Source organism: Eumetopias jubatus, unplaced genomic scaffold (assembly GCF_037043125.1).
Source record: "Eumetopias jubatus isolate StellerSeaLion01/CBP00866 unplaced genomic scaffold, mEumJub1_p1.0 scaffold_7, whole genome shotgun sequence".
Classification (NCBI taxonomy): Eukaryota; Metazoa; Chordata; class Mammalia; order Carnivora; family Otariidae; genus Eumetopias; species Eumetopias jubatus.
In genome coordinates, this window is record NW_028274813.1 from 104,561,681 (window position 1) to 104,576,773 (window position 15,093).

Sequence of the window (15,093 nt, forward strand, 5' to 3'; positions counted from 1 at the left end):
TGACTGTTTTACATCTAAGTGGAATCAAACAGTATTTGTCTCTTTGTGCCTGGGTTATTTCACATAGCATAGTGCTCTCAAGGCTCATTTCTGTTAGAGTATATGACAGAATTTCCTTCTTTTTTCAGGCTAAATAATATTTCATTTTATGTATACACCACATTTTGTTTATCCATTCATCCCTCAATGTACATTTGAGTTGCTTTCACTTTTTGGCTGTTGTGAATAGTGCTGCTCTGAACATGATATGCAATTATCTGTTCAGGACCCTACTTTCAATCCTTTTGGATGTATACTCAGAAGTGGGATTGCTGGATCATATGGTAGCTCACAAATAGACTTTTTTAGATGGAAAAAAAACCCCAAAATAATGACTAATATAATAAAGACCCATGTACTTACCACCCACAATTGATAATTCTTAACATTTTTTTTGTATTTTCTTCACTTTTTATATTCTTTTTTATTGTTTATTAATTTATTTATTATTATTTTTTTAAAGATTTTATTTATTTGACAGAGACACAGCGAGAAAGGGAACACAAGCAGGGGGAGTGGGAGAGGGAGAAGCAGGCCTCCCAGTGAGCAGGGAGCCCGACGCGGGGTTTGATCCCAGGACCCTGGGATCATGACCTGAGCCGAAGGCAGATGCCTAACGACTGAGCCACCCAGGCGCCCCTGTATTCTTTTTTAAAATAAAATAAACGAGGGAGCACCTGGCTGGCTCAGTCAGTAGAACATGTGACTCTTAATCTCGTGGTCATGAGTTTGAGTCCCATATTGGGTGTAGAGATTACATAAAATAAAAGGAACCTTACAAAGAACGTAGAAGTTCTCTTTGTTCTCTCTACCCACTGGTTCTTGATTTTGCCCCCCAGGGAATATGTCTGGAAACATTTTGACTGTCACAACATGGGGCAAAACGGTGCTACTGGCATCTAGTGAGTAGAAGCCAAGGATGCTCCTAAACATCCTGCTTAACACAGGAGAGCCTCCTGTTTTAACAAAAAAGCATCAGTAATGCTTAGGTTGAGAAACTAATACACACTTCTGTTTCCTCCCACCCTGCAGATGATTACTATCATGAATTTGGTATGAATCTTAATAGTCTATTTTTTCACATATAGGAGTACATTAATATATAGTATAGTTTTGTGTGATTTTTTAAAATGTAGACAAATAGCATACTGTCATTTTGCAGGCCCTTTTGAGAGCTATCCATGGTGACACATAGATTTGGTTTGTTTCTCTTAACTCCTATGTAATATTCCATTGATTTAATTTCTCCATTAATTCATAAATGCACTTTTATCTTGTTTATAATAGTTTGCTGTTGTGAATACTGCAGTGGACATTCTTGTACATATTTCCTCCAGGTACATTTGAGAGTTTCTCTAGGTTGTATTTACCTGTTATTAGAATTGCTGGGTTATAGGCTTTGTTAATTTTTCTTTTATCGAAACTACTAAATTAATTTCTAAAGTAGTTGTGCCAATTTTATCCTCCTTCCATCCAGGTAGCAATTTCCGTTTTCTCCTTCTTTGCCAATACATAATATTGTGAAGCCTTTAAAGTTTTGCCCTTTTTAAAAATATTCTTATTTTTATTTTAATTTTTTTTTAAGTCCTCTCTACACCCAGTGTGGGATTTGAACTTACAACCCTGAGATCAAGGGTCACATTCTTTACTGACGTAGCCAGGCACTGCAATTTTTGCCTATTTTAAGTATAAGAAATGGTACTTAATTTTACTTTGCATACACATGAATTCTAAATTGAGGGTGTGTCATTTTGGAGAGTTTGTTGATTTATTTTTGGTTTCCAATTTTTTGGACTTTTGGATTATTATGAGCTACTTATTCATATTCTTCACCTGCTTTCCTACTGAGTTGATAGTCTTGTTCAAATTGATTTATAGGAGTTCTTTATGTAGTCTGTGTGTGATTTTTTTTTTTTTGAAGATTTTATTTATTTATTTGACAGAGACACAGCAAGAGAGGGAACACAAGCTGGGGGAGTGGGAGAGGGAGAAGCAGGTTCCCGCTGAGCAGGGAGCCCATTGCGAGGCTTGATCCCGGGACCCTAGGATCATGACCTGAGCTGAGGGCAGACGCCCAATGACTGAGCCACCCAGGCACCCCTGTGTGATTTTTTTATTATGTATGTTGTAGATTTCTACTAGTCTGTTTTTCCTTTGTGTTATCTTTTGACTCACAGGAATTTTTAATTTTAATGTAGTTATATGTATTGATCTTTTTCTTTGTTTTATGTTTTTTTTTAAAGATTTTATTTATTTATTTGAGAGAGAGAGAGAATGAGAGATAGAAAGCACGAGAAGGAAGAGGGTCAGAGGGAGAAGCAGACTCCCTGCTGAGCAGGGAGCCCGATGCGGGACTCGATCCCAGGACTCCAGGATCATGACCTGAGCCGAAGGCAGTCGCTTAACCAACTGAGCCACCCAGGCGCCCTGTTCTATGTTTTTTATGGCTTACTTAAGTCTTAAGGCATTTTTCCCATCCCAAAGTGAAAAATATATTCTCCTAAATTTTTCTCTAATAGTTTAAAAGTTACAGTTTTCACATTTAGGTTTGTAATCAATCTGAACATTATTTTGAGTAATTTTTGTATTACTCTTATCAGTAAAATTACTTGTTTTTAAAGTAGAAGATGTATTGCATAGATATGTGTGAATGTATATTTTATAAGTGGTGACTGCAAGTGTATAGAATCTTAATAAGGTAAAACTATAGTGGGAGCATAAAGAGTATATTTTCTGGTCAGAGTGATCAAATCATGGATAACATTTTTTTTTCTTTTAAGTAAGCTCCATGCCCAACGTGGGGCTTGAACTCATGACCCCAAGACCAAGAGTTGCATGCTCCACTGACTGAGCCAGCCAGGTGCCCCAAATAATGGATAAAATTTTTAAAGCCTTATTTCATTTTTTTAAGAATAATCATGGGGGCACTTGGGTGGCTTAGTCGGTGGAGCCTCTGACTCTTGGTTTCATCTCAAGTTATGATCTCAGGGTTGTGAGATTGAGCCCCATGTTGGGCTCTGTGCTCAACACTGAATCTGCTTGAATTTCTCTCCCTCTGCCCCTCTCCCAGCTCGTGTGTATGTGTGCTCTCGCACACGTACTCTTTCTCTCTCTCTGTCAGATAAATAAATCTTTAAAGATAAATAAGTAAAATAATCATTAAATAATAGCATAAAATACAATAATGAAAGGAAAGATAGAAAAGAAAGTCAAATTTTTTTAAAGTAATTATAGATTGTGAAAACTGCTGTGAAAAAAATAAAAAGGGCAGTGTGATAGGCAGTAGTTGGTAGGAAGGAAGCTAGTTTATATAGGGTATTCAGGGAAAGCCTCTCTGAGGGAGTGAAATTATAGCTAAGAACTGAACACTGAGAAGGAACCAGTATATAAAGAGATGGGCTAGGAACAGTTCAGACTGAGGGAATGACAAGTGCAAAGGGTAGATGGGGATAGGTGTTCTGGGAACTATGAGAAGACTGTGTGGCTGGCACATAGTGAACAGGGGAAGAGTGATATGTAGATGAGGGTGGAGAGCACCTGGAGGCCTTATCTCAAGCTTTTTAGAGCGTTATAAGTAGCTTGGATTTTTATTCTCAGCACAGTGGGAAGCCAGTGAATGGTTTTAAGCAGTGCGGTGATACGCTATGAATTTTCTTGCTTGCTGGTTCTTCCCTTCTCTACTGTATTTCTCAATGTATACTCATTTCCCATTATGTATATGAGAACTCCTCAAAGCACAGCCTTCAAATACCTTATTTTAATGTTACTGGATAATTTAATGGGAGTCAAATACAAGTTTCTGTTTAGATATTTTAATCTCCTCACCACCATCACTGATACCCAAAGATATAATGGACTAGTTTGAAAAAATGGCAGCCTGCTAGATTAGATAAAATCTGTAGCACTTTTTTAGATTTTAATTTTTACCTAAATCGACTTAAATTATCTCTATATCTCAATTCTTGGCTTTGGACATTAGGGCGTGTCACCTCTTTATACTTAGCAAAGAATTGTTCTCTTCCTTGTAGTAATTTTCCCAACCATTAGAACTCTTAAGATTTTTCTTCTCTGGGGACGCCTGGGTGCTCAGTTGGTTAAGCGTCTGCCTTTGGCTCAGGTCATGATCCCAGGGTCCTGGGATCGAGTTCTGCATCGGGCTCTCTGCTGAGCAGAGAGAGAGCCTGCTTCTCCCTCTGCCTGCTGCCCCCCCTACTTGTGCTCTTTCTGTCTTCCTCTGACAAATAAGTGAAATCTTAAAAAAAAAAAAAAGATTTTTCTTCTCTGAAAAGGGAAAGCAAGAGGCATCTATACAATTAAGTGTCTGAATGTTTGTCCCCCCACCCAAATTTATATGTTAAATGCTAGTGTGATTATATTAGGAAGTGGGGCCTTTAGGAGGTTCTTAGGTCATGAAGGTGGAGCCCTCATGAATGGGATTAGTATTCTGGTTTTTTTTTAAGATTTTTAAAAATTTATTTGTCAGAGAGAGAGAGCACAAGGAGGGGGAGCAACAGGCAGAGCGAGAAGCAGGTTCCCCGCTGAGCAAGGAGCCCATGAATCGATCCTAGGACCCTGGGATCATGACCTGAACCAAAGGCAAATGCTTAACCAATTGAGCCATCCAGGCATCCCTGGGATTAGTATTGTAAAAGAGATCCCACAGAGCTCCCTAGCCTTATTGTGTCATGAGATAGTGATCTAGAAGAAATTCCTGTGACCTGGAAGAGGGTCACCAACCATGCTGGTACTCTGATCTTAGACTTCCAGCCTTTAGAAGTGTGAGAAATAAATTTTGATTGTTTATAAGCTGCCCAGTCTGTGATATTTTATTATAGCAGCTTGATTGGACTAAGACAGAGGCTGATAAATATAGTTCTCTTTTTAAAATTTTTATTTTATAATATATATAGAGAAGTGAACAGATTCATTTTCACAAACTGACCATACCTATATAGCCAGAAAAAAAACATTACCATTCCTCTAGAGGACCCCCATTTTGCCCCAAAATGACATCCTTCCCAAGGGAAAACACCTTCCTGACTTTTAACACCATAGGTTAGCTTTGCCTGCTTATGAATTTTGTGTAAATGGAGCTAAATAGTATGTACTCTTTAGTGTCTGGCTTCTTTGAATTAACATGGTTTATAAGAATTATCTATATTGTTTTGTATAGCTGTATTTTTTCATTCTCATTGCTACAGAGGATTCTATTAAGTGAATACATCAATCTGTTGAACATTTGGATTGTTTTCCATTCCAGTGCTACAATGAACATTTGGTGAACATTTTTGCACATTTCTGTTGTGTATATATCCAAGAACTGAAATGCTGGGTCACAAGATATGCGTATGTTCAGCTTTAGTAGATACGAGTTTATACTCCCCAACGGTGTATGAAAGTGTTAACTGTTCTTCCTGTATCCTTGCCAGCACTCCGTATTTTCTGTCTTTTTCAATTTAGCCATTCTGGTTGGTATTGCATTTTGGCTTTTATTTTGCATTATCTTGATGAGTAACGAAGTTCATTAAGCACCTTTTCAGGTGTCTGGTGACCAGTTGGATATTTTCTTTTATGAAGTTCCTGTTTAGATCTTTTGCCCATTTTTCTGTTGTGTCATCTTTTTCTTATGGAGCTATTTTTTTTTAATTTTTTAAGATTTATTTATTTTATTAATTAAAAAATTTTTTAAAGATTTTATTTATTTATTTGACAGAGATAGAGACAGTGAGAGAGGGAACACAAGCAGGGGGTAGTGGGAGAGGGAGAAGCAGGCTTCCCACTGAACAGGGAGCCCGATGCAGGGCTCGATCCCAGGACCCTGGGATCATGACCTGAGCCAAAGGCAGACGCTTAACGACTGAGCCACCCAGGCACCCCAAGATTTATTTATTTATTTTAGAGAGAGAGAGTTAGAGCACAAGTAGGGGGAAGGGCAGAGGGAAAGGGGAGAGAGAGAATCTCAAGCAGACTCCCTGCTGAGCTTTGAGTGGATCAGACTCGGGGCTTGATCTCACAACTCTGAGATCATGACCTAAGCCAAAATCAAAAGTCGGATGCTTAACCACCTGAGCCACCCAAGCACCCCTTTCTTGATTTTTCTTATTTTATTGATCATATTTCCAAATCTGTGAGTATCATCTGCTTTTAGGGACATTTTTGTTTCTTATGATCTGCACTTTAGCTACACTTAAATATGCCACATAAATAGCTTTTACTGCTACATTTACCTTCCACCAGTATAATAGAGGACTGAAAGCTACTAGCAGAAAAGGCAAGGCATATCAGCTAGTTTTTCTATAATATAACCTTTCTTCAGATCCTTGATGATAATCCTTAATTTGTATTTCTCCCACTCCTTTCCTTCTGTCATGGTTCCTAGGTAGTGTATAAGTCATCATTGAACAAAACTGAGGTTTTTCTCTTCTTGATTGTTTGCATTATCATTAATTATTTGATGTTATTTCTGATATCTTTGTATAATTAGGCACAAGAGAACAGCAACTCCTTAAAGAAGAAGACAAAGTTTGTCAGTTTATACACAAAAGAGGGACAGGACAGGCTTGCAGTCCTGATCCCTGGTCGCCATCCTTGTGATTGCCTGGGCCAGAAGCACAAGCTAATCAATAACTGTCTGATCTGTGGGCGCATTGTCTGTGAACAGGAGGGCTCTGGCCCCTGCTTTTTCTGTGGTACTCTGGTAAATTGTTTCTTTTATATTTTATTTTACTGTCCTTTGGTTGAATACATAGGGATATTCACATCCCCAGTAATTTCTCTTTTTCTTAGGAAATTTCTTCCCTCCAATGTCCAGTAAACTCTAGTAGCAGGAATTTGATTAGTCAGAAACCCAAGGTTATGTCTTAGTACTGAGGACTATTTGTGAGAAGAGTTTTGAGTATATACATTGTTGAGGACTCCAAATCTAATACTGTAACATAATTCTCATATTATTATAGCTTCTATTTCCAGGACACCACCTTTTCACCTTCATTGTCTGAGAGAATGACTTCAAGAGTGTGGCAGTAATAACTGTCTTACAAACACCCTAACAAGTTGTCTAGAAAACTTACTCTTGCCAGTTGAACAGGCTGGCAGAAGCAGTGGCATTAGATGTTGGTGAAGACATCCATTTTATATTGCTTTGTTTTTTCTTCTCTTATGGGTCCTTTAATTATTCAGTACACTCAAAAAATAAGCTGATAGTGGATGACCTGAAAAATGTAGTGTCTTCCATCAAAAATATTCATAAAACAAAAACAAAAATTAATCAGACAGCAGTAAATATCCTCTCATATGGGGCTTTCTCTAGAGAAATGCCCTGTGGCAGAAACTTTGTGTGCCACTGAGGCAACTTCTAGGCAATTTGAGTGTTTTCCACTAGATCCCTTGCATCCTTTAGTTCAAGAATCAGAGTAATGTAAAGCAAATTGGCTTTGAAGTCTTACAGCTTTGTAAACTCAGTATGAAATTGTTTTATTTTGTTTTTTTGTATAGGTTGTTTTTTTTAAGATTTTTAAAAATTTATTTATTTGACAGAGAGAGACAGCGAGAGAGGGAACACAAGCAGGGGGAGGGGAGAGGGAGAAGCAGACTTCCCACTGAGCAGGGAGCCCGATGCAGGACTCGATCCCAGGACCCTGGGATCATGACCTGAGCTGAAGGCAGATGCTTAACAACTGAGCCAAATGACTGTTTTTAAGTAACTCCTTTTTTGCCTTCTTTCTTATAGTTGCAGTGATTTTATAATAAACAGAACTTTTTCTTTGCTTAATATATTCATTATTTTATAAGTAGGTAATATTCGAAGGCAAAGAAATGAAATATATATAGTATAAAAGTTAGACTAATTTTCACTGATGGCACTGTAATTTGCTTTTTCTGCTTCTTTCTAATAAGACATCTGCTTATAACTTCTTTTGTAAGATTTGGATTTCATGATTAGAACTGGAAGTCTTTTTAAAAAACGTGTATTTTTTCCCAGTATTCTGTGATGGCAAATCTTTGTCCTTTGAAAGTAGGTTAGTTTTTTTTCTTTTTTTTTAACTATCAAAACATTCAGGGATACTTCCAGTGAGATAAGTTTTTTCTGTGGTTCATAAAAGAAGGGATAAGTGGAAAGAGACTAGGGCAAACTCATTTGGATATGTATATTTTTGGTGTATTTGCTTGGATAAAAAAAACACCCAACAGTCTCATTATTTTATTGCCATATCTAATGTGTAATTTGAGGTTACATTTTAGGATATCAAGCAAACAAAATTAATGTAACTTGGATCATGTGTCTTACTCTTATTACTTTATAGGTATGTACTCGTGAAGAACAAGATATTTTGCAGCGTGACTCAAACAAGAGCCAGAAACTGCTGAAAAAGCTAATGTCAGGTAGGCAGCAATCTTCTGATTGGATCATCATGGTGGTAGGTACATCTTGTATCTGTGATTGTTTCTTTCTTGTACCTTGCTATGCAAGATGCAGTTTATTCATTCATTTATTCTACAATCATTTATTTTTTTAAGTTATTAAAACCACCTAACATTGAGCAAAAAACTACTAATAATATTGGATTATAACCCAAAGAATAAAATTAATGGCCTGAATTAAATGAATAAGTTAAATGGGAGAGAAGGGACAGCTCTTTATTATAGAAGAATTCCAATTATTACCATGAAGGAATGAGGATTATAGAAAATCGCCATTTAGAATACCACAGTTTTAGTAATTGCCACGAGCAAGATCCACTAATGGATGCTAAAATTGTTGGATGAAAGTTTAAGAATGGGAGATTTGCAAGTTCATGAAAAACCAGGAAAGACTGAAGAATTATCACAGATTAGAGGACGCTAAGGAGACATAAGTAACTGCAGTGTGGGATTCTGAATTGGATCCTAGAACGGGAAGATAACGTTAATGGCAAAAATGTTGGAATCCAAATAAAGGCTGTAATTTAGTTAATAGTATTATACTAATGTTAATTTCTTTGAATAATTATACTATGGTTATGTAAGATAAGGTATTAACATTAAGGGAAGCTTACTGAAAGTTATACAGAAGTCTACTTTTTTTTTTTTTAGCAACTCTTTTCTAAGTCTTTTATAGTTGAAAACACATAAAAAAATAGTTAAGGACGGGGCACCTGGCTGGCTCATTTGGTGGAGCATGTGACTGTTGATCTCAGGGTTGTGAGTTTGAGCCCCATGTTGGGTGTAGAGATTACTTAAAAACTTAAAAATAAGATTTTATTAAAAAAATTTTTTTTTAAATTTTATTTACTTATTTATTTTACAGATGTTATTTGAAAGAGAAATAGGGGTGGGGGGGCAGAGGAAGAGGGAGAAACAGGCACCCCTCTGAGCAGGGAGCCCTATGCGGAGCTCAAGCCCACGATCCTGAGATCATGACCCGAACGGAAAGCAGATGTTTAACTGACTGAGCCGCCCAGGCACCCCAAGATTTTATTTTTAAAATCTCTACACCCAAGGTGAGGCTCAAACTCATAACCCTGAGGTCAAGAGTCACATGATCCACCAACTGAGCCAGCCAGGTACCCCGAAAATAAAATCTTAAGAAAAAAATAGTTAAGGAAATTTTTATCTTAAAGATTATTTATTTGAGAGAGAGAGACAGAGATAGCGAGAAGAGAGCATGAGCAGGAGGAGAGGGAGAAGCATGGGAGCCAGATGTGGGGCTCAACGTGAGGCTCCATCCCAGGACCCTGGGATCATGACCTGAGCTGAAGGCAGACACCCAACCCACTGAGCCTCCCAGATGCCCCAGTTAAAGATTTCTAAAAAATTTTTTTTGTAAAGATTTTATTTATTTGTTTGATGGAGAGAAACACAGTGAGAGAGGGAACATAAGCAGGGGGAGTGGGGGAGGGAGAAGCAGGCCTCCTGCAGAGCAGGGAGCCCATTGTGGGACTCGATTCCAGGACCCTGGGACCATGACCTGAGCTGAAGGCAGACGCTTAATGACTGAGCCACCCAGGCGCCCCAAGGATATTTTTAAAAGGAAAAACAGTGTACTCATTATTTCCCACTTATGCAAATTTTTGTTTTTGCTTTAGTTCATTGTTTTGGTTTTTTTTTTAAAGATTTATTTATTTATTTTAGAGAGAGCTCGCACACACAAGTGGAGGGGACAGCGAGAGGGAGAGGGAGAGAGAATCCTCAAGCAGATTCTTCACTGAGCGAGGAGCCCTATGTGGGGAAATATCCCAGGACCCTGAGATCATGACCTGAGCTGAAATCAAGAGTCGACTACTTAACTGACGACTGAGCCACCCAGGCGCCCCCATGGTTTCTTTCTTTTTTTTTAAATAAAGATAGATTGATTGGTATTATAAAGTAGTGATCATAATGTGTATAGAACTTTATGTTTTCCGGAGCGCCTGGGTGGCTCAGTTGTTAAGCGTTTGCCTTCAGCTCAGGTCATGATCCCAGAGTCCTGGAATTGAGCTCCGCATTGGGCTCCCTGCTCAGTGGGGAGCCTGCCTCTCCCTCTCCCATTCCTCCTGCTGTGTTCCCTCTCTGGCTGTGTCTCTCTCTGTCAAATAAGTAAATAAAATCTTAAAAAAAAAAAACTTTATGTTTTCCTTTTTTTCAACTGGTATTTTATAATTAGTTTCTATGTTGCTATCTATTCTTCATATTTATTGTTTTTAGTGGCCAAGAATAGTCTGTTAACTTGAATTATTGTAATTTGATCACCTACTTTTCAGTTGCTAGATATTTTGACTCTTAAATCTTTCAGTTTATTTCCCTGGGATAAATTCTTAAGAATCAGATTATTGAGTCAAAGAATGTGATTTTTTTTTTTTTTAAAGTAGTCTCTACACCCTACCTGAGGCTTGAACTCACAACCCTGAGATTAGGAGTTGCATGTTTCACTGACTGAACCAGCCAGGTGCCACAAAGAATATGATTCTTTAGGGGCACCTGGGTGGCTCAGTCTGTTAGGTGTCTAATTCTTAATTTTGGCTTAGGTCATGATCTCAGGTTTGTGAGATCGAGCCATGCAATAGGCTCCGCACTGGACATGGAGCCTGCTTAAGATTCTCTCACTCTCCCTCTGCCCTTCCCCACTCTCTCTCCCTCTCTTAAAAAAAAAAAAAAAAAAAAGATTTTTAAATTTACTTTTTTAACGATATGATTTAAAAATTGAAGTGTAATTGACATTCAATTTAATATTAGTTTCAGGTGTACAACATAGTGATTGACAGTTGTGTATGTTGTGAGGTGCTCACCACAAGTGTAGTTACTACCATCCGTCACCATATGATGCTATTAAAATACCATTGACTAGGGGTACCTGGGTAGCTTAGTCGGTTGGGTGTGTGCCTTCAGCTCAGGTCATGATCCCAGAGTTCCAGGATTGAGTCCTGCATTGGGCTCCCTGCTCGGCGGGGAGTTTCCTTCTTCATCTGCCCTCACCCCACTCGTGCTCTCTCTCTCTCTGTCAAATAAATAAATAGAATCTTAAAAAAAAAATTAAATACTATTGACTATATTCCCTGTGCTGTACCTTTTATCCCTGTGACTTAATCATTCCATAACTGGAAGCCGGTACCTCCTCCACTCCCCTTCATCCCTTTTTGCCCATCTCCCCCCTCTCAGTGCCCCCCCGGCAACCACCAGTTTTTCTCTGTATTTATGGGTCTGTTTCTGCTTTTGTTTGTTTGCTTTGTTTTTTAGATTCCACATATAAGTGAAATCATATGGTATTTGTCTTTAATATCATCATTTTTGACACTTAAAATGTATTTGCCATATTACTTTACCAAAATATACCAATCTGTTAACAGGATAGTGACTAAAACCTGTCACTATTGAATTTTGACATTTCAAATATTTTTATCTCTATACTTAAAAATTTTTTTATTGAAGGGGCACCTGGGTGGCTCAGATGGTTGGGCGTTGGCCTTCTGCTCAGATCATGATCTCTGGGTCTGGGGATTGAGCCCCATGTCGGCTTCCCGGCTCAGCTGGGAGCCTGCTTCTCCCTCTCCCTCTGCCTCTCCCCTTGCTTGTGCTATCTCTGTGTGTGTCTCTCTCTCTCCAATAAATAAAATCTTTAAAAAAAATTTTATTGAAGAAGTTGAACATATCTCCCTATCTTTTCAGTTAGGATTTAAGATCATTATTATAAGAAAAGTTAGTTCTAAGTGTTTTTCTTTTTCTTTTTTTTTTTAAGATTTTATTTATTTATTTGACAGAGACAGAGACAGAGAGAGAGGGAACACAAGCAGCGGGAGTGGGAGAGGGAGAAGCAGGCTTCCCGCTGAGCAGGGAGCCCGATGTGGGGCTTGATCCCAGGACCCTGGGATCATGACCTGAGCTGAAGGCAGACGCTTAACGACTGAGCCACCCAGGCGCCCCTATGTGTTTTTCTTATATTCAGAACACAAGAATCTCTCTCTCTCTCTCTAATCTTAAAAGAGAGGCTTTTTTTTAAGATTTTATTTATTTATTTATTTGACAGAGAGAGACACAGTGAGAGAGGGAACACAAGCAGGGGGAGTGGGGGAGGGAGAAGCAGGCTTCCCTCAGAGCAGGGATCCCGATATGGGGCTTGATCCCAGGACACTGGGATCATGACCTGAGCCAAATGCAGACGCTTAATGACTGAGACACACAGGCACCCCTTAAAAGAGAATTTTGACAGGACTTTGAACAGGCCTGGAGTTTGAATAAAGAGAAAGGTTAGCCTTCAATATAGCCTTGTTTTCCTAACACATCTTGGGGCTTGGTTTTTTCATAATTTATGACTCTCTTTTCTGGGATATATAGATTTTTGGTTTGCTGTCACACAGGAGATGACACATGGTCCAAGTAATGAATGTGGGCTTGTTAGACCTAAGTTTAAATTTTGTTTCCACCTTCTGATTTCTACCTGAGTGACTCAATAAGTTTATTATTGTCTCTGAACTTCTTTACAGAAAAAGAAACTGTCTTACACAGTTATTGGGAGAATTAAATAACGTAATATATTAAGTGCCTTAGCATCTAATAAGTTTTCAGTATTCATTTCTGTCCCTTTCCTGCAATTTCTACTCTTTTTTCTTCCATTATTTAGTTTTTAGTTTTGCTATGTGAAAGTATGTTTAAAGGTCATAGTCAGCCCTATTCAATAAAGCTTTTCTTTTTTTTTTTAAGATTTTATTTATTTGACAGAGAGAGAGACAGTGAGATAGGGAATACAAGCAGGGGGAGTGGGAGAGGGAGAAGCAGGCTTTCTGCAGAGCAGGGAGCCCGACTCAGGGCTTGATCCCAGGACCCTGGGATCATGACCTGAGCCGAAGGCAGATACTTAACGACTGAGCCACTCAGGCACCCATCAATAAAGCTTTTCATTTATAATGCATTTTTCTATTGTTTAACAGTTTGGTACCCTTTGTGATCCAAATTTCCATATGGGAAGAAATAGATCCTACTGTATACTGAGAACCAATTCTGTGTCAAGCCATGCTTGATGCTTGATAAGTAAAGCTTGGCCTGTATATTTGTTTTTCATTGAAGTGAAAACTGTCAGCCATCTGGAGCAGAGCCAGATCTTCTGTTACTGTGTTCTTTGCTGCCTAGTGAAAAAACTAATTTATATTATAGGCTGACACCATTTGGTTTCCTTATTGAATTTCAGGGACAGAGAATTCTGGAAAAGTGGACATCTCTACCAAGGACCTTCTTCCTCATCAAGAATTGCGAATTAAGTCTGGTCTGGAGAAGGCTATTAAGCATAAAGACAAACTGTTAGAATTTGACAGAACTAGGTATGATGTGGGTTAGAATAACAAATGCTAAGCAATAGACTGGTCCACAAATTCTGGCCACTAAAACATTTATTCTGGCATTTGATACCTTTCTAGGGTGGAGTATGAAAGATTCACAGCAAAAGAAGTGTTCCACTGTGTACAAGGCCTACATCTTGTTTTTGAATTCATGTTTGAATAAGATAGGCTCTCACTAAGAGGATCGTACCCTGCAACATTTTTTTGATTTTTGGCGGATGCTACTATACCCCCCAAAAGTTGATTTGAGTTGACAGAATTCCCCAGTTGTTCCACTTGCAGCCATTCATTCCGTCAGTCAGCATATGTTAGAGTGCCTACCCTGTGCAGACTGCTGTGCTGGGCTCTGGAGGATCTGTAAGAAATTGCCTCTGGGAGACTGTAGGTAGTGGTGTATCATGGGAAGGTATGATTTACCCTTCCTTCCCTTTGACACTAAATTTGTTTTCTGATTTAATGATTAATATATTAAAATGTCTGTAAATTGGCTTTTACATTCCTACATGTTTGTCATTTAGCCTATCGACTTCTGTTTAGGAGACAGTTTTATTGATTTGTTAATTTTTTATTTCTTTCATGTTTTCCTTCTTTTGGACAAAATACGTATTGAGAGCCAGTTAGTGGTAAAAATGTTTAAATAGGACTTGTACACTCATTTTTCAAATGGCTGTGTGAGAATATGTGAGGGTCATTGGAGAACCCTGCATCTTTTACTTATTTTAACTGACTTGGGAGTCTATTCCTGGCATTATAACCCTTTGGTTAGACATGCTTCCTCCTTCCAAACCATTTGCTATAAATCTAAGTATAACTTTGAAAGCTATTTCTTGAGTAAGTCCATCACAAAGTTTATAACTCATATTTACTCTTAATCCTTTAAATAGCACTTTTGTCCCTACTCAGTAAAATTTTATCATTAGAAATAGAATTGGCAATGGAGTACATTTCTTGGTAAATGGAAACTAGAAAAGGTCTCTCCCTACTGATATTGCCCCCTTTTCTTGTGTGTTCCAAGGTACCAATTTCATTATTTAGGTTCACATGTAGGACCAGTTTTCTCCTGAGCCCTCTGAAACCTCCCACTCTGTCTGCTTTAAAACTTGTATAATTCCAGCTGTGTCCTGAAAAATTGAAATCAATATATGAATCTAATTTCAGTATTTCCCTATGCCTGTGTATATCACTAATTTTCATTATGCACAAAGTCAGTTGTGACTGGATTTGTGCATTTTAAGTAGTCACTTCTTTGAGCCCCATGTTCATTATCTAT

The 15,093-nt window shown here is 38.2% G+C and overlaps 1 protein-coding gene across 1 annotated transcript in view; it reads left to right on the forward strand.

Annotated features, from left to right (window-relative positions):
* Positions 1–15,093, forward strand: part of TRIP4 (thyroid hormone receptor interactor 4) — a 61,709-nt gene that overhangs the window by 6,315 nt on the left and 40,301 nt on the right. The window contains exons 4-6 of the mRNA XM_028100324.2: positions 6,524–6,736; positions 8,343–8,421; positions 13,676–13,805. Coding sequence (XP_027956125.1) covers positions 6,524–6,736; positions 8,343–8,421; positions 13,676–13,805 — 422 coding nt within the window. The remainder of the gene's footprint in view (positions 1–6,523; positions 6,737–8,342; positions 8,422–13,675; positions 13,806–15,093) is intronic.